Below are 23,388 nucleotides of genomic sequence, written 5' to 3'. Positions count from 1 at the left end.
AATCCTGGCAGTAACACAGTGAAACATTTAACTAAGTGTTTCTTGAAGAGCAGGCAATGTGCAAGTGATCTTTGTCTAAACAACTGCTGAGCGCTGCCACATAACTGGAGAGTACAGTACTGATAATATTACAGCCACTGTTGAAGGTTTGAGTAATTTGAGGCCTAACAGCTAGTGGCCTTGTTGTTTCCCAACTGTTGAAGTGTGAAAAGTACAAAGCTATGTCACTGGAGGATCTGCTTGAAGAGTTTGATTTAAAACATAATACAGTAGTTAAAATGTAATCTGAGAAACAGGAAAGACCAGGAAAAGAAATTGGCAGTCGATAAAGTGCAATTAACCATGATGCAATAGAAATGGCATTCTTCTGGATCATGGGAAAGAATTTCTGAGCTGATGTGGTGATGTCAACCTCATAGTGGTTAATGAACCAAGTACAAATATCTGTATGTCTCAGTCTGCAGCATTATCATGTGTTTCTGTCTAATGTTAAATGTAATAAAGTATGTGCCTGACAGAGAGATGGCTGTAACTTAGTGTATTTTTAACATTCTTACACAGGATGAGGGTGTCACAGGCTTGTCCAATATTTATTTCCCACCCTGAATTTCTGTTGAAAGAATAAAAGTTATTATTGATGTTGTTTTCTTCAGTTACTTAGCAACAGCAAAATTTTAAAAGATTCAAATCACTTTTTCCCAGGTAGAACATTGTGGCATATCTCTGGCATCCCCACATAAAGTTAGATCTCCACGTTAGGTTAAAGAAATATTAAATACTGGGATAGAGGATGTGAATTAGAATATTGGTATTCAGAACCAGGGTGGGGGTGAGGCAGGGTTGGTTCCTTCACTTGGCTGGATGGCTGGTTTGTGATGCCTACACCATAGGTTCAATGCCTAAAGCCTCCTCCTTAACTTCACCTGTGGCATGGTGACCCTCAGATTAAAATATAACCTGGCTCTGTCTAATTGAGAGGACAGCCCAATGATCTGTTAGGACGATGGCGACTTTGCCTTTATCTCCGTTCAGAACCAGAAGGTGAGAGTTGCAAAGTGGTCCAAATCCAAATCATGAAATGCCAAGCAGTGCCAGTGGTGCCTTCTTTAGGAGCATTCAGAAATGAAAGGTCACATTTGGAACTTCTGGTACTTTGAAGCAAGAAGGGACAGAGTCACTGTTGGCAATCTGGTGGTAGATTGTCCACCGTTAACTTGGTGACAAAAGTACCCGAGCTCCAAACAGGATGGCAAATGTGACTGATTTTCCTGGGAAATAAAATTTCCAACCACTTGAAAAATATTTTCAGACAACGCTAATGTCTAGTTCTCTTTCAAAAATGTGCAGTGCATTGTTTCAAAAATATCATTAGCATAATTTTAGAAGGTGAGCTTTACTAATTCCAGGTGGAGAGACAGTATTGTCAACCATCTAATAATATTTTGGATATCTAACAATAAGTTCAAGATCTATCAATAATCTATCATCAGTATAATTATTGGTTTCATGATATAGACTGTAGGGAAGTAGATGTTGACATCTTGCAAAATGTTCAGATTACAGAGGAGGAAGTGTTGGATGTCTTGAAACAGTGAATGGTGGATAACTCCCCAGGACCTGATCAGCTGTACCCGAGAACTCTGTGGGAAGATAGAGAAGTGATTGCGGGGCCTCTTGCTGAGATGTTTGTATCATCGATAGTGACAGGTGAGGTGCCGGAAGACTGAGCTTGGCAAACGTGGTGCCACTGTTTAAGAAGGGCGGTAAAAACAAGCCAGGGAACTATAGACCGGTGAGCCTGACCTCGGTGGTGGGCAAGTTGTTGGAGGGAATCATGAGGGACAGGATGTGCATGTATTTGGAAAGGCAAGGACTGATTCAAGATAGTCAACTTGGCTTTGTGCGTGGGAAATCATGTCTCACAAAATTGATTGAGTTTTTTTGAAGAAGTAACAAAGAAGATTGATGAGGGCAGAGCAGTAGATGTGATCAAATGGACGTTCGACAAGGTTCCCCATGGGAGACTGATTAGCAATGTGACATCTCATGGAATACAGGGAGAACTAGCCATTTGGATACAGAACTGGCTCAAAGGTAGAAGACAGAGGGTGGTGGTGGAGGGTTGTTTTTCATACTGGAGGCCTGTGACCAGTGGAGTGCCACAAGGATCGGTGCTGGGCCCCCTACTTTTTGTTATTTACATAAATGATTTGGATGCAAGCATAAGAGGTACAGTTAGTAAGTTTGCAGATGATACCAAAATTGGAGGTGTAGTGGACAGCGAAGAGGGTTACCTCAGATTACAACAGGATCCGGACCAGATGGGCCAATGGACTGAGAAGTGACAGATGGAGTTTAATTCAGATAAATGCGAGGTGCTGCATTTTGGGAAAGGAAATCTTAGCAGGACTTATACACTTAATGGTAAGGTCCTAGGGAATGTTGCTGAACAAAGAGACCTTGGAGTGCAGGTTCATAGCTCCTTGAAAGTGGAGTCGCAGGTAGATAGGATAGTGAAGAAGGTGTTTGGCATGCTTTCCTTTATTGGTCAGAGTATTGAGTACAGGAGTTGGGAGGTCATGTTGCAGCTGTACAGGACATTGGTTAGGCCACTGTTGGAATATTGCGTGCAATTCTGGTCTCCTTCCTATTGGAAAGATGTTGTGAAACTTGAAAGGGTTCAGAAAAGATTTACAAGGATGTTGCCAGTTTTGGAGGATCTGAGTTACAGGGAGAGGCTGAACAGGCTGGGGCTGTTTTCCCTGGAGCGTCGGAGGCTGAGGGGTGACCTTATAGAGGTTTACAAAATTATGTGGGGCATAGATAGGATAAATAGACAAAGTCTTTTCCCTGGGGTCGTGGAGTTCAGAAGTAGAGGGCATAGGTTTAGGGTGAGAGGGGAAAGATATAAAAGAGACCTAAGGGGCAACTTTTTCACGCAGAAGGTGGTACATGCTGAAAAATGTGTTGCTGGAAAAGCGCAGCAGGTCAGGCAGCATCCAAGGAGCAGGAGAATCGACGTTTCGGGCATGAGCCCTTCTTCAGGAAATCCTTCAGGACTCCTGCTCCTTGGATGCTGCCTGACCTGCTGCGCTTTTCCAGCAACACATTTTTCAGCTCTGATCTCCAGGATCTGCAGTCCTCACTTTCTTCGAGAAGGTGGCACGTGTATGGAATGAGCTGCCAGAGGATGTGGTGGAGGCTGGTACAATTGCAACATTTAAGAGGCATTTGGATGGGTATATGAATAGGAAGGGTTTGGAGAGATATGGGCCGGGTGTTGGCAGGTGAGACTAGATTGGGTGGGATATCTGGTCGGCATGGACAGGTTGGGCCGAAGAGTCTGGTTCCATGCTGTACATCTCTGACTCTAACAATAGTTTGGGTTTTAAACCTCAGAATTTGTAAATTTGGACCATTTTTACCTATTGTAGAGAGGGGGACTGATGGCTATGGATCAGCCCACAACACACTAGAAAACATAGTTTGAATTTAAGAACTCTGAGCCCCTCGAGCCTACTGTGCCATTCAATAAGATCATGGCTGATCTTTTCATGGACTCAGTCCCCCATACCCACCCACTCACCATAATCATTTGTTGCTTTACCAACCAAAAATCTATCCTATCTTTTGTCTTAAAAACATTAAACAAGGTAGCCTCAACTATTTCACTGGCCAGGGAATTCCACAGATTCATGACCCTTTTGAGTGAAATTCCTCCTCAACGCAGTCCTAAATCTGCTTCATCTTATTTTGAGGCTATGCCCCCTAGTTCTAGTTTAATCACCAGCGGAAACAACCCCCTCTTCTATCTTATCTATTCCCTTCATAATTTTATATGTTTCCATAAGATCCTTCGCATTCTTCTAAATGTCAATGAGTGTAGTCCCAGTCTTCTCAATCTCTCCTCATCAGCTGGGTTACACAAAGAAGGTCATAGAGTCATAGACATACACAGCACGAAAACAGACCCGTCAATCCAACTCGTCCATGCTGACCAGATATTCCAGCCTAATCTAGTTCCACCTACGAGCATTCCACCCATATCCCCAGAGCACTCTGTAGAGCCATAGATTTGTACAGGTCAAAAACAGGCCCTTCAGTCCAACTCGCCTGTGCCGACCAGATATCTTAAATTAATCTAGTCCCACTTGCCAACACATGGCTCATATCCCTCTAAACCCTTCCTATTCATATACCCATCCAGATGCCTTTTAAATGCTGCAATGTACCAGCCCCCACCACTTCCTCTGGCAGCTCATTCCATACATGCACCACCCTCTGCATAAAAACGTTGCCTCTTAGGTCCCTTTTATATCTTTCTCCTCTCAACTTAAACCTATGCCCTCTAATTCTGGACTCCCCCACCACAGGGAAAAGAGATTGACTGTTCATCCTATCCATACCCCTCATGACCTTATAAATCTCTATAAGGTCGCCCCTCAGCCTCCAACACTCCAGGGAAAACAGCCCCAGCCTATTCAGCCTCTCCCTATAGCTCAAACCCTTCAACTCTGGCAAAATCTCTGTAGTATTATTGAAGAGTATGATATAGGAAACATAACAATTTTCACACAAAATGCATCAAAATAGTGACTAAACAATCTCTCCAAGTGATGTTGATTGAGGTGTAAACATTGGGCCTGTACACTTGAACCTCTCTGGAATAGTGCCATGGGATCATTTCAACCCACCTGAGAGGGAAGGTGGTTAAGTGTCTTATCTGAAAGAAAGAGCCTGTGACTGTACAGCATTTCCTCAATGCTGCAGAGGGGCAGCCTCGGCTGTTTTGAATCTCTGAGTTTGGGCTTTACCCTGAGAAAGATGGACTTCAGGCTGTCAATTGTTCTCGGAACTGCTGCCGTGTTCTATTGATTTTATTCTTACATGGGGTATGGTCAGTGGTGGCAAGGCCAACATGTTTGCTCATCCCTAATTGCACTTGAATTGCCTGGTTAGCTAGAAGACTCAACCATTCAATCATGTGTGTATACAGGTCAGAGTACATCAGAGTAACATTCTCCATCCTTAAAGGACATTAATGAACCAGATGGGTTTTTATGACAATCGATGATGGTTTCATGGTCACCATCACTGAAACTAGCTTTCAATTCCAGATTTTATTAGTTGGATTTAAATTCTAGCAGCTACAGTGGATTACTGGTCCAGTTACTTTATCATTAGTTCACCATCTCCTCAAAGGTTGAGAAAGATATTATTGGTTTAAGCACAGAGAGAAGAATTGATCCAAATATAAATACGTATTGAACACGGATTGAAATTTGCAGACTTGAGTGTCATTTAACAGTATTCGAAGTAATTTTTGTGTGCAGCAAATTTTCAGTCAAAAGCAGTTTGTGCAAAATTGACTTGAAACACTGTTGCCCACAACCGCATTGAACATACTGCATGTAAACAATGGCATGTGACATAAAAGTGAGTGGGCATTTTTAACTCAAGTTGTTTATGTTAAAGTCTGTAACCATATATGTGTATGCAAGATTCTTAATGTATACATTTAAATATTACCAAGAACTTTACTGACTCCTTTGTCGTCAGTCATATAACCCTCTATTTGTGTCTTCGTTAGCAGGTTGTAAAGTCTGTCTGGTCCTTCTCAGTCATATAGCTATAGTATTTACTTACCGATTCTTCTGTAACATTACATTTGTAAAGACATCTGGCTTTACTTAACTTCTGATTAGTGTGCAATAATAGTAGCATTCTGTGAAGACTAATATTTTCAAGGTAATTGCAGTGAATTTGTGGTATATCATGTTGGTCTCTACATGAATTCGAAGGTCTTTCATGAAGAGGTGAAACCTTGAGATTGCTTTTACGGGTGCCTGGCTATAATTTAACCCACTCCATTATTAACATCTAATGTCTTTTGGCAGCACTTGAGCTCTGTGTTGTGTGCAATGTTTACTTTTCGTCTTGCTGACAAAGGCCAATATGGTTTCATTATGTGGCATATCCCTTAATTCGGAGAAAGTAAGGACTACAGGTGCTGGAGATCAGAGTCGAACAGTGTGGTGCTGGAAAAGCACAATGGATCAGGCAGCATCCGAGGAGCAGGAGAGTCAACGTTTCGAGTATAAGCTCTTCATCCCTTAATTCCGCAAGTTTGGCTCGTAAACTTGGACCAAGGCTTATTCCCTCTTTGGAACTGAGGTCTGGATCTTATTGTGTGGGAGGGTGAGATTTCCCACCTGTTGCTAAAAAAAGTTGCAATCAAACTCAACTCCACTTGATGAAGGGTCGAGAGTGTGGTGCTGGAAAAGCACAGCATATCAGAGAGCATCTGAGGAGCAGGAATGAGGCTTGTGAGCCGGAGGCTGAGAGATAAATGGGGGAGGGGGGGTGGCTGGGGGGAAGGTAGCTGAGAGTGTGATAGGTTGATAGAGGTGGGGGTAAAGGTGATAGGTCAGAGAGGAGGCTGGAGCTGATAGGTGGGAAGGAAGATGGACAGGTAGGACAGGTCATGAGGGCGGTGCCGAGTTGGAAGCTTGGATCTTGGATAAGGTGGGGGAAGGGGAAATGAGCAAACTGGTGAAATCCACATTAATCCCATGAGTTGGAGGGCCCCAAGACAAAAGATAAGGCATACTTCCTCCAGGTGTCAGGTGGTCAGGATTTGGTGATGGAGGAGGCCCAGAATCTGCATGTCCTTGCCGGAGTGGGAGGGAGAGTTAAAGTGTTTGGCCACAGGGCGGTGGGGTTGCTTTGTGCATGTGTCCCAGAGATGTTCTCTGAAGTGTTCTGCGAGTAAGCATCTTGTTTCCTTGATTTAGACGAGACTGCATCAGGAGCAGCGGATACAGTAAATGACATGTGTGGAAGTGCAGGTAAAACTCTGATGGATATGGAAGGCTCCTTTGGGGCCTTGGACGGAGACGAAGGGGGAGGTGTGGGCACAGGTTTCACAATTTGTGCGGTGGCAGGGGAAGCTGCTGGGAGGGGAGGGTGGGTTGATGGAGGGCATGGACCTGACGAGTTGCAGAGGGAATGGTTTTTCCCAAAAGCCGGTAGAGGAGGGGAGGGAAATATATCTGTGATGGTGGGGTCTGTTTGTAGGTGGCAGAAATGGTGGAGGATGATGCAATGTATTTGGAGGTTGCTGGAGTGGAAGGTGAGGGCCGGGTTACGGTTGTTACAGTTGGAGAGGTGGGGTTCAAGGGCAGAGATGCAGGAAGTGAATGAGATGCGCTGGAGGGCATCATCGACTGCGGGGAAGGGGATCTCCGGCTCACGAGCCTCAACCCTGATGAAGGGCTTATGTCCGAAATGTTGACTCTCCTGCTCTTGGGGTGCTGCCTGTCCTGCTGTGCTTTTCCAGCTCCATACACTCGACTCTGATCTCCAGCATCTGCAGGCCTCACTTTTTCCACTCTGATGAACTGCAGTCCACTCCTACAGCATCTCACCAAAACCTCAGCTCATCCCTGCCCTAAGGATGATTACCTGCTGAGCTTCCTGCTCATTGCCACTTCCATTCACTGGCTGAGCAATGGTGAGAGGCCAGGAATTAATCTTTCTACAGTCGTGTTGTTAGAGGGGATGTGGCTAGTGGGCAAGACATCTGTGTGATTTTGGCCCCTTCCCCAACCCCATTGATTTGCAAACCTGTCTACAATGGACCATGTAACTTTCCCAGTGTTCACAACGGTTTGATAACATCCAGTCGAGATGAGTTTTACACTCGCCCTGTACGTTGTCGACAGCACTTGTGAGCATCATTGGTATGTTGTTTTTGCTGTTGCTGGAATGAAATGCTTTTAGTCCTTTTGTTTATAGACATAACAATCCTGTGATGACACAGTGCAGAATGAATGTGGATCTCCTTATCCAGGCATTCTTGTTAGTGGGTTCTACCAAAATTTACAGGGAAACTTTTAAGATCTAAATAGCAAATCTCTTACTGTGAAATTCTGATACAATATCAGCAGTGCTTCTCTACATTGTCTCTCTCATGTGCTGCTTTAGTAGTTCAATTCACTGACTGTACTACGGGTACACTCAATTATCCGCTGGAAGGTGGTGGAGGGTATACCCTGGTAAATTGATATTGCCATGAAACCTGAACGTACCCAGTTGTGGGCGGAGGCTGAAGATTCCAATTCCTGATGAGTTGTCGAAAATGCTCAGCATGGCAGTGTCACAGACTGTGCATGCTGTATTCAAGTTTTTTTTTCACAGCTGAAAGACCCATAGATTTTAAAGGGAATAGTGTGCTTTGATGGTGAATTAATGTGCTAAAACTCAGACCACAGAGCACGTCATCGTTGTATGAAAGGCATGTCCCATAATGGGGTTGTGTGGGGGCGGGGGTGGATGGGAGACACACAGACAGATAGGTCAGGCTCAGAACAACTACCAGCAGTCAAACTCAGCAGAGAGTTGGGGTTTGGGTTCAAGAGCAACTCAGGAAACGTTTCAATGCAGTTGAAGCTCGGAAGAAGCCATGAACTGAAGACTTTTGATTCCGTGTTGGGCCTGTGGGCTAAAGGAAACCCTTCTAAGAAGTAGTATTGTGCTGAAGAGTGGCTGAAGGGTTGGGAGTGTACCTGGGGTCACTATGAAAATACAGCATTGGGACTGCAGGCAAAAACAGTCTCAGGAGAAGAGATTGAACCACGGGCAATTTCGTAGGCATGAAAGCCATCTGAGTCAGAGTGATATTTGAAATTTCAAAGGCTGGATCTTCAGACGTTAAAAGTTGAAATCCTTTAGGAGGAAGACATTGTTAGCAAGGTTTTGTGACCCTCATTTAATATTGATGGTTGAGTAGGTTGCTGATCAATCTACCTTGGTCGCATCAACCATTCAATGTATGGTGTGGTTTTTGTGCTTGGTCACAGTTTGTGTGCTTGGCTACAGTTTGCCTATTATTTCACATTTACCTTGAGTTAATTCTTGGTATTTTAGTGTATTAGTTTGTTTATTCCTTTGACTTTATAAAGTTCATTTAATTTTTATTTTGCTTGAAAATTCTGGAATTTTATAGCTAAATTCTATTAATGTGTACCTAGTGGTTTAAGCTTTGTCTGCTTCAAACAGGAAAGCTACTGGTCCTTAACCAAGTCATAAGATAAATTTGGCAGTGTCATCTTAACAAAGAAAGCTGCCATTATTCCACTTCTACAAAAGTGTCTGCCCACATGCTATGATATTTATGGGATCACCTTCGGAAACAACATTCTTTCGCTTCCACACGTGGACGTTGAGTGAGATACTGACCATATAACTTCTAGCAGGTTTTAATTGTGCATTCATATACCCAATAGCTTCCATTCGTCGTAAAAGTGCATTCTTCTCAGATGTTGTCCACAATCTGTTTGTGTTTCAAACAGTTCCATGTGTCAAACCTTTCAGTCATATGAAATGACTTGCTGTATGAATGCAGTGATTTGATCCCTCTTCATTCTTGGCTTGACTACAGCCAACTTGACCACACGATCTTCACTGAGTGCTTCTCCTTCATAGTGCAGCTCGGTGAGATTATCCTGACCTGGTGTCTTCTCTATTTATCCTGTGAATTGAAATAAACTCCTTCAATGACTTCTCTACCTACTCTTACACTGTTGTCTCTGGAATCTCCCAAGTCTTGAACCTTCTCAGCTTCCTGCTGCCTGTCGACAATTATTATTTGAATGTAATAGGCTGAAATCACCCAGTTCTATTTCACCATCACCTTCCTTGAAGAATAATAATCGAGACACAATTTTTACTTGAGAAGTATGTGGGGGTGTGAATGACAACTAGCCAAACAGAAGTTGCTGGAAAAGTTCGACAGGTCTGGCAGCGTCTGTGAAGAGACATCAAAGTTAACTGAATTCGGAGGGACGGTCACCGGACCTGAAATGTTAACTTTAATTTCTCTTCACAGCTGCTGCCAGACCTGAGCTTTTCCAGCAATTTTTGTTTTTTTGCTAAATTTCTGATTTACAGCATCTGCCGTTATTTAGGTTTTTGTTTGGGATGACAGGCAGTAGAGATTTGTTAGTGGTGAATTGAGTTTCACTGCTTATATTAAGTTGATTGAAGAAACAGAGAGGGATTGTTGAAGGCAGTGTAATTGGTGTTTAGTTATATGAACTTTAAACAGAAATCCTTTTGTCAGTTTGATTGAGGTATCAGCACCTCGTTATACTCAGTATTATCTCTTAGCAAAATACCACATGTCACCGATCAGGAATGAACACAGTGAGCTGAATCCCCGTTGATGTGAGTTTGTAGGTAGCTAGGACATCTAATGAAATGAAGTCAGGGTGTACTCAAATCCTGTCACCTTTACCTCACCTGAAATAAGTCCAGGGCAGCAAGGATTGTAGGTTACCCTTGTACCCCACCATCGGTTGGAAGATGTTAAGTAGACAATCAATGACTGCCATTTGGATTAAACCAGCAAGTAGTTTGACACCTTGTCGAGGAGGTTGAGAGAGTCCTGCACCCTCTCGTCGATCAAAAGCGATCAGTGTCCGTCGATCAAAAGTGATCAGTACCTGATCAAGAGACTGGACAACAGGCAGGTGTGTATCCTATCCACTGAAAACTAACCACCTCCTAGAAAGAAACAAACAGGCAATGTCCTAACCTTAAAATTGTAGGATTCCTTCTCAGAATCTGACGGAAACCCATGCAGACACCTGGGAGAATGCGCAAACTCCACAGAGACAGGAATCAACCCAGAGTTCCTGGTGCTGTGAGGCAGCAGTGCTAACCACTGAGCCACAGTGCTGGCCTCCTTGGTGGCTGCACTTCCAGCTGCATTTGGCTGTCTCTGTGGTGTCGCTGAGTAATAGGAAGGACTTATATTCCCAGGATCTTCATTTGAGGCAGAAGCCCTGTGGTGGCCTTGCCAATGCCTGATTGGGATGAGAATGGTGGACATTCCATGGAAGTGGCAGCATGGGTGTTGTGAAACGCTCTGTCTCAACAAGACTCAAACCAATATTCAAGCTCTGGCAACCACTGTTTGGTCACGTGTGTGTGCTGTCTGAGTTCAAGATTATGTTGGCTTTTCCTGATTGTTCTGCACTGGTTGGCCTTACTGAGTGTTAAATTGAATGAAGTGCCTGCAATCCGTGCATCACTGTTTATGGAGGGTTAAGGAGAAGATTTCTCGGAAATGTACCTGGATGGTGGATTTCAGTGACTGAGGTGGTCCTCCTTGGTGCACACAGCAAAGCAGGTTTGGCAGAGATCCTCAAAATCATGGGGATATTTTTAATTGACCTGTTCAGAGATGATGGGACATACCACTGGAGAAGGTAGGACTTAGAACATAGAACATAGAACATAGAAGAATACAGCGCAGTACAGGCCCTTCGGCCCTCGATGTTGCGCCGATCAATGCCCACCTAACCTTCACTAACCCACTATCCTCCATATACCTATCCAATGCCCGCTTAAATATCCATAAAGAGGGAGAGTCCACCACTGCTACTGACAGAGCATTCCATGAACTTACAACTCGCTGAGTGAAGAATCTACCCCTAACATCAGTCCTATATCTACCCCCCCTTAATTTAAAGCTATGCCCCCTTGTAATAGCTGACTCCATACGTGGAAAAAGGTTCTCACTGTCAACCCTATCTAACCCCCAATCATCTTGTACACCTCTACCAAGTCACCCCTAAACCTTCTTTTCTCCAATGAAAACAACCCCAAGTGCCTCAGCCTTTCCTCATACGATCTTCCTACCATACCAGGCAACATCCTAGTAAACCTCCTCTGCACCCGTTCCAGTGTCTCCACATCCTTCCTATAGTATGGCGACCAAAACTGCACACAATATTCCAGATGCGGCCGCACCAGAGTCCTATACAACTGCAGCATGACCTCAGGACTCCGGAACTCAATTCCTCTACCAATAAAAGCCAGTACGCCATATGCCTTCTTCACTGCACTATTTACCTGGGTGGCAACTTTCAGAGATCTGTGTACATGGACACCAAGATCCCTCTGCTCTTCCACACTACCAAGTATCCGACCATTAGCCCAGTACCCCATCTTTTTGTTACTCTTACCAAAGTGAATCACCTCACACTTAGCTACATTGAACTCCATTTGCCACCTTTCTGCCCAGCTCTGCAGCTTCTCTATATCCCGCTGTAACCTGCCACATCCTTCCTCACTGTTTACAACTCCTCCGACTTTCGTATCATCCGCAAACTTGCTCACCCAACCTTCTAACCCTTCCTCCAGGTCATTTATAAAAATGACAAACAGCAATGGTCCCAAAACAGATCCTTGCGGAACACCGCTAGTGACGGCACTCCATGATGAACCTTTGCCATCAACTACTACCCTCTGTCTTCTTCCAGCCAGCCAATTCCTAATCCAAACCTCCAACTCACCCTCAATGCCATATCTCTGTATTTTCTGCAGTAGCCTACCATGGGGGACCTTATCAAACGCCTTACTAAAATCCATATATACCACATCTACCGCTTTCCCTCATCTACCTCCTTAGTCACCTTCTCAAAGAATTCAATAAGGTTTGTGAGGCACGACCTGCCCTTCACAAAACCATGCTGACTATCCTTGATCACATCATTCTTATCCAGATGTGCATAAATCCTATCCCTTACAATTCTCTCTAAGACTTTGCCCACAACAGAAGTGAGACTCACTGGCCTATAGTTACTAGGATTATCCCTACTCCCCTTCTTGAACAAGGGAACCACGTTTGCTCGCCTCCAGTCCTCTGGCACTACTCCTGTAGACAAAGAGGACACAAAAATCAAGGCCAATGGCTCTGCAATCTCCTCCCTTGCTTCCCAGAGAATCCTAGGATAAATGCCATCAGGCCCAGGGGACTTATCTATTTTCACCCTTGCCAGAATTTCCAACACCTCTTCTCTACATATCTCAAAGCCATCCATTCTACTTATTCGTGCCTCAGTATTCATATCGACAACAATGTCCTGTTCCTGAGTGAATACTGACGAAAAGTATTCATTCAGTGCCTCCCCAATCTCTTCAGCAAGAATGTTGACTTCCTGGCTCAGAGGTAGGGAAACTACCACCGCACCACAAAAACCCTCAAAATCAGGAAGGGTGTTGGTACAGTGACATGCAGGTCGAAGCTTATCTAATAATAATGGTGACAACAACAGTTACCTAGCAGTAACATCCTGCTTCCAGTATGGAATGAATGGTCGATTAATGGAGGATTCAGATTAAAGTTACTGGGCAGAATAGAAGGTTGGTTAGCTCAGTGAGCTGTTTGGCTGGTTTATGAAGCAGGGTGACATCAACATTCCGACACCAGCTGAAGTGACCACAAAGGTCCCACTTTTTCAACCTTTGCCCTTGCCTGAGGTATGGTGACCATCGGGTTAAACCTTCCCAAAAGGCTGCTGGTAACAGACTTATTGTTTTTAAATTGAAATTGAATCTTAGAAACATAAACAAAATTGAGCAGCAACAGGCCATTTGGCCCTTCAGCCCTCTTGCACCATTCAGGATGGTCATGGCTGAACATCCAATTCAGTAGACTGTACCCTGCTTTCTCCACATACTTGTTAATCTCTGTAGCCCAAAGAACTATAACTAACTCCTTCTTCAAAACAGTCAATATTTTGGCCTCAACCACTTCTTGTGCAAGAGAATTCCACTGACTCACCACTGTCTGGGTGAAGAAATTCCTCCCCAGTGATAGTACGAGATAATTTGCAGCATAACATATTTACTAACTTTCACAGTACAGCCCTGATGGGCGATTCTTTGAAAAAAGCACTTCTCGTCCAAAGCTCACAATTGAACTATCATCTCTGAGAAATAATATGCTCTTTCTTTTTTTTTGAATAATGCTCCTTTTGCTTTTCCCTTATCTACAACAGTCTTAAGCTAAATAACTGTTTTCACCAATATTTCCAGAGAATGCAAATATCAGTAAACTTGGAGTGGTAAAACAGAGTGAGAAGATGCTGTGAGTACAGTATAGGAGTTCAAATGTCATGTTGAGGTTTTACAGGACATTGGTGATGCCTGTTCTGGAGTACTGTCTACAGTTCTTGTCACCCTGTTAATGGGAGTGTATTATTAAGCTAGAGAGGGTTCAGAAGAGATTTACCAGAATATTGCTGGCTATGGAAGCCTTGAGTTATAAAGAAAGGCTGGGACCTTTTTTCCATTGGAGCGTAGAATGTTGAGAGGTGACAGAGGTTTATAAAACAATGAGAGGTACGGATAGGATTGAAGGAAGGTGTCTTTTTCCTAGGTTGGGGGATTTCAAGCCTAGGGGTTATATTTTAAGGTGAGAGTGTGTGGAATGAACGTCCTGAAGAAATGGTGGACGCAGGTACAATTACAATGCTTAAAGGACACTTAGGGAAGTACATGAATAGGAAAGATTTGAAGGGATATGGAACTAGTTTATTTTGGCATTATGTTTGGCAAGGACTGGTTGGACCAAAGGGTCTGTTTCCGTGCTGTATGTTGGGTAGGGATTAGCCATGGGGTACAAAGGATTACAGGGATAGGGTCGGGGGTGGGTCTGGGTGGGATGCTGTTTGGAGGGTTGGTGTGGACTTGTTGGGCCAGATGGCCTGTTTCTACACTGTAGGGATTCTAAGAAGATACTACCTGCCTGTTGTTTATCAGTTGCTCCACTGCTGTCGGATCTGACATCTATAAGGGACGGGCTGATTGTCCAGCATTGGTATCCCTATCCTGTAATGCACAGCGACTGTTCAACCCTGATGTATTTACAAACAATTCATTCTCATGATTGATCATGAGTTTGTACAGAGTTTACGAAGCTCTTTCATGAACCAAAGACTTCTCTTAATTCATGCACAGGCACCTGGATTTTAATGTCCGTGTACTCCACTTGTAGCTGAACTCGGTCTCAATGCCTTGGGTAGCACTATCAGGTCCCTTTAATTAAACACAGCTTGTATTTCAGTAATACATTTGACTCAAGTGTTCCAAGGCATCTCACAAGGCATCAACAGAAGTAAATGTGAAACTAAAGTATTGGGGAAGGAGTGCCTTAGGAAAGAGAGATAGAGAGTTACAGAGTGTTTGAACAGAATTCCAGAATTTAGGGCCTTGATCGCTAAAGTCATGGCCACCTGCCATAGAACAATTAAAATGAAATTAAATTGTTTAAGCCTGGAGCCTGGAAAGCTGGTGAAAGTTCTTTGGCAAGGTGTGATCAGCAATCAGCATTTACCAGTTTAGCAGGTGAATAAGCGGTTTTGAACAGAAGCATTTTCTGCCATTACCCATGATTTGAAGAAATTCCCTGTACAAGGGAGAATTCTTTTAAAAAGGGAAGTGCAACATAAATATGTAACCACAAAAAAAATGGGACAAGGAGTTGAGACCCTTTCCTGTCTGATCCTCTCTCATTCTCCTCTCTTTCTTCAAGTGGTCTTGCTGGTTAATAATTATGCATCTTCTTTATCTATTGGGTTTGTACTTCACTGTATGAAGGTGCATATTGTTACTTAATCATGCACATTCCAATGACTGACTTGGATATGGGTAATCAGCTCCTTCTGTGTGAGATTGCTTGAATTCAAGCAGTAATGCTATTTGACATTCACGTGTTTCATTGCAGGTATTAATCAATGACTGCTGACTTACTGACAAAGGCTGCCATTGAAGTATATTGTATTCGTTTCTAGTATATTGTTACAACACAGGGTAAGCCCCTCTGTTAATTTAAACCTGACACACACACACACACACACACACACACACACACACACACACACACACACACACACACCTTGCGCTGTAACCTGTTAAATTTGAGAGGCACAGAACTATCCCAGAAGTCACTATTTCAAATAAAAATTAACAACTTTATTCTTAACGTCCAACAGAGAACATTAAAACAACAGCTATTTACAACTCCTTTCTCTTAAACCTATCTTTTACCTCCCACTCAACAATACTGATCCGATTTTAAAAAATGATTAAGATTTACAAAAAATAATCACGTTTCAAAACCAGTCAGCTTTGTCGATTCTCCTTTTGTATATTTTTCTCGAGAACAGCTTCGATGTTCTGCTGCTCAAATTTCTTATGGACAGGGACTTTCAGAGAGCTGTTTGGCTAGCAGCCTATACTTGTTGGTGTTCTCGGCAGTTCTCCTGCTAATCAAAATGTCTGGTTTTATACCCCAAAACATCAGATCATTTCATTGGTTTGAGGTTGTCAAAATGGTAAATTGAAATTTGACTAGAATTTGGTATCTGGAGCATAATTTAAACTGATTGGCCAGATTCAATCAAATTAAATTCAAATTTGGCCAATCAGTTTAAAATAAGCATATTGTTCTGAAGTTGTGGGGGTGTACTGTACCTTTAAGAGAGACTGGAAGCTGGCACAGACTTGAGAAGCACAGAGTGCGCTGAAAGAATTTAAAATGTAACATTTGACTGTGAAACCAATAGTAACACTGAGTTGTCATGACAGAAAAACAAGTTCAAGTTCAGTCAGTCAATCAGTTTAAGTTATGCACCGGATACCAACATCCAATCAAATTTGAATTTGTGCAGATGAGTTGTCATGATACAAAAACAAATTCAAATTCGATTGGACGTTGGTATCCGGTGTATAACTTAAACTGATTGACTGACTGAACTTGAACTTGTTTTTCTGTCATGACAACTCAGTGTTACTATTGGTTTCACAGTCAAATGTTACATTTTAAATTCTTTCAGCGCACTCGGTGCTTCTCAAGTCTGTGCCAGCTTCCAGTCTCTCTTAAAGGTACAGTACACCCCCACAACTTCAGAACAATATGCTTTCTTCCCTTTCCTGCACCACTGTGATACCCTTTGATCTGAAAGTAGTTCAGTGAGGATTTTGTTTTTATATCGCTTGTTTAGATCAAATGTAGATTTTAAGGATGGTTGAAAAGTACTATTAGGAGTTTGCAATGATTGCGAAGGAACTAAATGTAATTTTCTTGAAGGTCCATCATGTGACTGGGCAACCCTTGACCTAAAAGCAGGAAGGATGTTCAAGTGTGGATGTTGTGTGGCCACACACACCCAGCGGAGCTGCAGGTACAACAGAATTGGAGAAGAGATCAAAGAGATGGCTGTCAAACGAAACTACTGCTGTAAAGAACAAAGATTACAACAGGAAAAGAATAGAAGTTTAATTTATAAGGAACTGCACTCTTACTCAGTGCGGGGCTCAGTTAGCTCAAATAGCTGAATGACTGGTTTGTAATACAGAGTTTTGCTAACAGCATAGGTTCGGTTCCTGCACTGACTGAGGTAAACGTCACTATCTCTCCCCTCACCTGAGGTGCGGTGACCCTCAGGTTAAACCACCACCATTGATCGGCACGGTGGCACAGTGGTTAGTACTTCTGCCTCACAGCGCCAGGGACGTGGGTTCAATTCCTGCGTCGGTCAACTGCCTGTGTGGAGTTTGCACATTCTCCCCGTGCCTGCATGGGTTTCCTCCGGGTGCTCCGGTTTCCTCCCACAATCCAAAGATGTGCAGGTTAGGTGAATTGGCCATGCTAAATTGCCCATAGTGTTAGGTGCAGGGGTAAATGTAAGGGAATGGGTCTGGGTGGGTTGTCTTTGGAGGGTTACTGTGGACTTTTGGGGCGAAAGGGCCTGTTTCCACACTGTAGGGAATCTGATCTAATCATAATCTCTATAATCAGAGAGCAGCCTTATGATCTTGTAAGACTGTGGGGACTTTAGCTTTGGAATCTCAGTGAGCCTGCACTTGTAATATTATTAACAGTTTTTGTCTCCTTACCTCAGGAAGGATAGACTTCAAATTAAGGAGATGGAGTGGAGTTTTACTAAATTAATCCCTAGGATGATGAGAATAGACCACTATACTTAAAAGACATAGGAGCAGAATGAGGCCATGTAGCCTGTCTGGTCTGCTCCTGTATTCAATCATGGCTGATATATTTCTCAATATGTTCTCCTCACTGCTCCCCTTAACCTTTCTTCCTCTTCATAATCAAGAACTCATCTCTCTCTATCTTGGATACGTGCATTGATTCGGCCTCCACATTTCACAGATTCACCACCTTCGGGCTGAAGAAATTCCTTCTCATCTCCCTTCTAAAGGGTTGTCACATCACTTTGAGGCTGTGCCTTCAGGTGTTAGTGTGTCCTACTAGTGGAAACATCTCTCCATGTCCACTCTAGCCAGGCCCTCAATTTTCAATGAGATATTCCACACCCAGCCACCATCCTTCTAAACTCCATCGAGTGCAGATCTAGATCCTGAACATGACATGCCCTTAATCCCTGGCATCATTCCTGTGAATCTCCTCTGGGCACCCTTGAAGGCCTCCACGTCTTTCCTTAGACACAGGTCCCAAAACTGCTCACAGCATTCAAAATGCAGAATCACTGTAGCCTTATACCCCCTCAGCAGTACATTCCTGTTCTTGAGTTCTAGTCCTCTCAAAATGAAGCTTAGCATTAAAATTGCCTCCCTAGCTGCTGGGGAAAGCTGCATGTTAACCTTGAGATTGAGGAAACTGGCTCTGTGATTTCCATATTTCCAAAGAATGAGGTGAGCTTATTGAAAAATACAGATGTCTTGCAGGATGTGATAGGGCTGTTGAAGGTAGGATGTTTCTCCTGGCTGGCGAGTCTAAAATCTGGAGATCTTGTCTACCCCTTGTTCCAGGTCTGAGATAAGGCGGCATTTCTTATTGAGGGCGAATCTTTGAAATTCTCTGTGTTAAAGGGTTGTGGATACGCAATCATTGAGCAAGTTCAGGACAAAAGTTGCTAGATTTCTAGAGATTAAAGATGTCAAGGATGTAATACCGGAGAGTTGCATTGAAGTAGATGATCAGCTGTGATCCATTTGAATGGCAAAACAGGTTCTGACGGCTCAAAAGGCAGCTGTGGGGAATTTGTGCCGTCAGTACTGTTCTAAATCTAGCTAAGGAGATTCTGCAACAGTGTGCTGTTTGGGTAACAATTATCTCCAGGGAACTCGAGTGATGGAACTACTTTTGGAGATGACATGAGGACCAAATTTATTGAGTAAGTCTGAAAGCCTAGGTGGAAAGACTGTGTGGTTCCACATTTCTGAGGGATATGAGGTCATCTCTGCAATTCCATGTGTAATCCATAGTTAATACTGCCTGTAATTTGCCTGTTAATTCATGCCTATGTTGATTCTGACTTGCTTTATGTCTACAAAGTGATCCTTTAGTTTGTATGCTTCACATCAGTGAAGGATTTTGAAGGATCAGAGAGAGCTCTGCCAGCAGAAGTTCTTTTCAGATTTTTATTTTACTAAAAGTTTGATAAAGTGAAATCAATTCCTTCAGATTTGTTAATATTGAATGTGATGGTTGTACTCTAGAGACACACGGATCAAACCAGCGACCAGTCATGTAACTGAATCTCTATACGTCTCAGTCACTTGCAATGGCCTGTATGAAAGTTTGATTTTAGGCATTTGTGTAACCTTTCCTGCACTGCGAAGTCATCTTGGCTGTGTTGGAGTTGGAGACTTGAGAAAGACAGAGCAGTGCATGTCAGTAATTGTTTCTTTCCATAAAATCTATCTTTTCAATAAAATCTATTTCATACAGTTGTACTGGAATATGACTATTTTCCATGCAGCTTGTTTGCAGGTGGAAGTTGATTTATAACATGCCCTTATAGTTCTGTTTACTCTGAATGACAAGACCGACTGTGACTTCCTCCAGAACGGATTGTTGGTTTGAACTTTTCAAAGCAGATGCTGGTGACAATCGCATGTGATCCGCAGATTTTTCTTTCATTTATGTGACATGATGTTGTGCATATTTTATGATAAACGCAAGCCTCTTGTGGTTTTTGGCAACTGTGCGTAGCTTTCTGTGAATCATTCAACCATCCAAATGCTCTTCGGGCCGTGTGCCTCTTTATCTGGCCAGCTGCACCACTTTCCCATAATCTTTGTCACTGAGAAATTATTTTTTTTTGTCTTTTCTCCTTATTGATCATTCATCTCAAGTCATATTCTGGAATCAGCCGCATCTATTGAATGCTGATATGATAGTGACTGACTGTTACAATTTGCAGCCCACTTTACAGATGGATGCTATCATGTAGTGAAATTGGCCTTGGTCAATTTGATGTGACAATGTTCTGTATCATTTCAATTTCTGTTATTAGAATACTGTCCAAAGTGTCTTGGGGAAAAAAGTATGAGTGGTCATTAAAATTTTTTAAGACTTTATGCCTCAGTCCTCAAATATCTTATGTTAAACTTTCCATCAGATTATTTAAACATGTTTAAATAAAACATGTACAGCAAATATTTTAGACCTATGCTGAGGGAGAGGAAAGACAAATGTAGGATTTTTTTGTACTCAATGGTAGAATTTCATATTTTATTGCAAGATCTTACAAGACCTGTTTCAAGTAAAAAAAAGGAGCAAAAATAGAATCTTGATTCCCTCAGTTGTGATTTATCCTTGTTATTTCTTTTTATGTTTCTTTCAGGGATTTGCGATTCAATAAAATCAAAGATATCCCATCTGGAGCTTTCAGACGTTTGAAGCACCTCAATACATTGTAAGTGGCCTTTTCAGAAATTCTTTATTCTCAGCAGAACCCTGCTAGATTTGTGTTTTTCTGTGTCACTTTCAGTTCCCTGTCATCTGCGCCAAAACAGAAATATTGGAGAGTGATTATGAAATGATTTGGGAAGCTATTCCAATGTAATATTCTTCAGCCAAAATGTAAATAAAAGAACTCAAAGTAATTTTGCCATCACCCGAGCAGCAGTGTCTTTCTGTGTTTAAATGTTTAAAGCAGTATCTTTTCCAGTTTTTTTTTAAGTTTGTAGTCCAAAAAAACCTAGTTTTTAACATGGAATGCAAGTACAACTCACTTATTTTTAGCGAAATATTGGTCTCGAATTTTATTTTGTGAAAATTCTGTTGATTCTTCAGTGAGTTGGTAACACCGTTCACTTGGCGCCAAAAGATAGTGAACTCAATGCCACTTGCCTTGAACACATATACTTCAATGCAGTTCTGAAAGAGTGTTGTGGGTGCTGTATTTTGACTGAGAAATTATGTTGCCTGTTTGGCTTTCACTGGCAGAACAAGTTTCTTAGGGCTTGCCTGAGATGTAGACATCGTTGGTATGATCAGCATCTGTCCCCAGTTGCCCTTGTGCCTTGCCAGGCCATATCAGAGGGCAGACAAAAATCGACTGCATTGCTGAACGTTTCCAGTCACATGTAGGCCAGAGCAGTAGGAATAGCAGATTTCCACAGGCCAGTGAGAGGAGGCAGCGAGGCCTGGAGTTCTGAAGCCTGGCGGGCATGGACTCAGTGAAAGGGGCTTTACTTTTTAAGATACTTCTTTTTATTCTGAACGTAGTTCAAAGTACTTTGAGAACTTTTTAAAACTCCTTCAATTCTTTAGCAAATGCTTAAGCACCTGTACCAAGGTATCCCCTACTTAACTGGCACCAAAGCATTGACATTACAGACTTTTCAGTGCAGTCATTTGAGTGCATATGACAATGAAGGCTCCTGTACCCCACCCTCCTGTACCCCACCCTCCTGTACCCCACCATCCTGTTCCCCACCATCCTGTTCCCCACCATCCTGTTCCCCACCCTCCTGTTCCCCACCCTCCTGTTCCCCACCCTCCTCCATCCCACCCTCCTGTACCCACCCTCCTGTACCCACCCTCCTGTACCCACCCTCCTGTACACCACCCTCCTCCACTCCACCCTCCTCCACTCCACCCTCCTCCACTCCACCCTCCTCCACTCCACCCTCCTCTACACCACCCTCTTGTACTCCACCCTCTTGTACTCCACCCTCCTCTTCTCCACCCTCTTGTACTCCACCCTCCTCTTCTCCACCCTCTTGTACTCCACCCTCCTCTTCTCCACCCTCCTCTTCTCCACCCTCCTGTACCCCACCCTCCTGTACCCCACCCTCCTCTTCTCCACCCTCCTCTTCTCCACCCTCCTCTTCTCCACCCTCCTCTTCTCCACCCTCCTGTACCCCACCCTCCTGTACCCCACCCTCCACTACTCCACCCTCCTGTACCCCACCCTCCACTACTCCACCCTCCTCTACTCCACCCTGCTGTACCCCATCCTCCTCTACTCAACCCTCCTCTACTCCTCCCTCCTGTACCCTATCCTCTTCTACTCAATCCTCCTGTTCCCCGCACTCCTGTTCCCCACCCTCCTATACTCCGCCCTCCTGTACTCCGCCTTCCTGTACTCCGCCCTCCTCTATCCCGTCCTCCTCTTCTCCACCCTCCTCTACTCCACCCTCCTCTGCTCCACCTTCCTGTACCCCATCCTCCTCCACCCCACCCTCCTGTACCACACCTTCCTCTACCCCACCTTCCTCTACCCCACCCTACTCCACCCCACCTTCCTCTACCCCACCCTCCTGTACCCCACCCTCCTGCACTCCACCCTCTTCTACACCCTCCTGTACCCCACCCTCCTCTACACCACCCTTCAGTACACCACCCCCCAGTACCCCACTGTCCTCTACTCCACCATCCTCTTCCCCACTCTCCTGTACCCCACGCTCCTTTACTCTACCCTCCTCCACTCCACCTGCCTCTACCCCACCTGCCTCTACCCCACCCTCCTGTACCCCATCCTCCTCTACTCAACCCTCCTCTACTCCACCCTCCTGTTCCCTGCCCTCCTGTTTCCCACCCTCCTGTACTTTGCCCTCCTCTATCCCGCCCTCCTCTATCCCACCCTCCTCTGCTCCACCTTCCTGTATAGCACCCTCCTCCACCCCACCCTCCTCCACCCCACCCTCCTCTACCCCACTCTCCTTATCCCATCCTCCTCCACCCCACCCTCCTCCATCCCACCTTCCTCTACCCCACCTTCCTCTACCCCACCTTCCTCTACTCCACCCCTCCTGTACCCCACCCTCTTGTACCCCACCCTCCTCTACCCCACCTTTCAGTACACCACCCCCCAGTACCGCACACTCCTCTACTCCACCATCCTCTAACCCACCCTCCTGTACCCACCTCCTCTACTCCGCTCTCCTGTACCCCACACTCCATTACTCCACCCTCCTCCACTCCACCGGCCTCTACACCACCTTCCTGTACTCCACCACCCTCTACACCACCCTCCTCTATCCCACCCTCCTCTACTTCACCTTCCTGTGGCCCACCCCTCTACCCCACCCTCCTGTACCTCTCCCTCCTGTACCCCTCCCTCCTGTACCCCTCCCTCTTGTACCCCACCCTCCTGTACTTACCCCTCCTCTACCCCACCCTCCTCTACCCCACCCTCCTCTACTCCACCCTCCTCTGCTCCACTCTCCTCTGCTCCACCTTCCTGTACCCCACCCTCCTGGACCACCCTCCTATATCCCACCCTCCTGTATATCACCCCCCTCTACTCCACCCCCCTC

General features: G+C 44.2%; 1 protein-coding gene across 5 annotated transcripts in view; it reads left to right on the top strand.

The window, feature by feature from the left end:
- pxdn (peroxidasin) overlaps positions 1-23,388 on the top strand; it is a 257,223-nt gene that overhangs the window by 84,484 nt on the left and 149,351 nt on the right. For 4 of the 5 annotated variants that reach the window (XM_072561008.1, XM_072561006.1, XM_072561007.1 and 1 more), the window contains exon 2: positions 20,466-20,537. In XM_072561008.1, coding sequence (XP_072417109.1) covers positions 20,466-20,537 — 72 coding nt within the window. Of the gene's footprint in view, positions 1-16,942; positions 17,037-20,465; positions 20,538-23,388 lie in introns of all 5 variants that reach the window. The other variant, XM_072561009.1, reaches the window with a different exon arrangement.

This window comes from Chiloscyllium punctatum, chromosome 3 (assembly GCF_047496795.1).
Source record: "Chiloscyllium punctatum isolate Juve2018m chromosome 3, sChiPun1.3, whole genome shotgun sequence".
Taxonomy (NCBI): Eukaryota; Metazoa; Chordata; class Chondrichthyes; order Orectolobiformes; family Hemiscylliidae; genus Chiloscyllium; species Chiloscyllium punctatum.
This window is presented reverse-complemented; position numbering and strand designations above follow the sequence as displayed.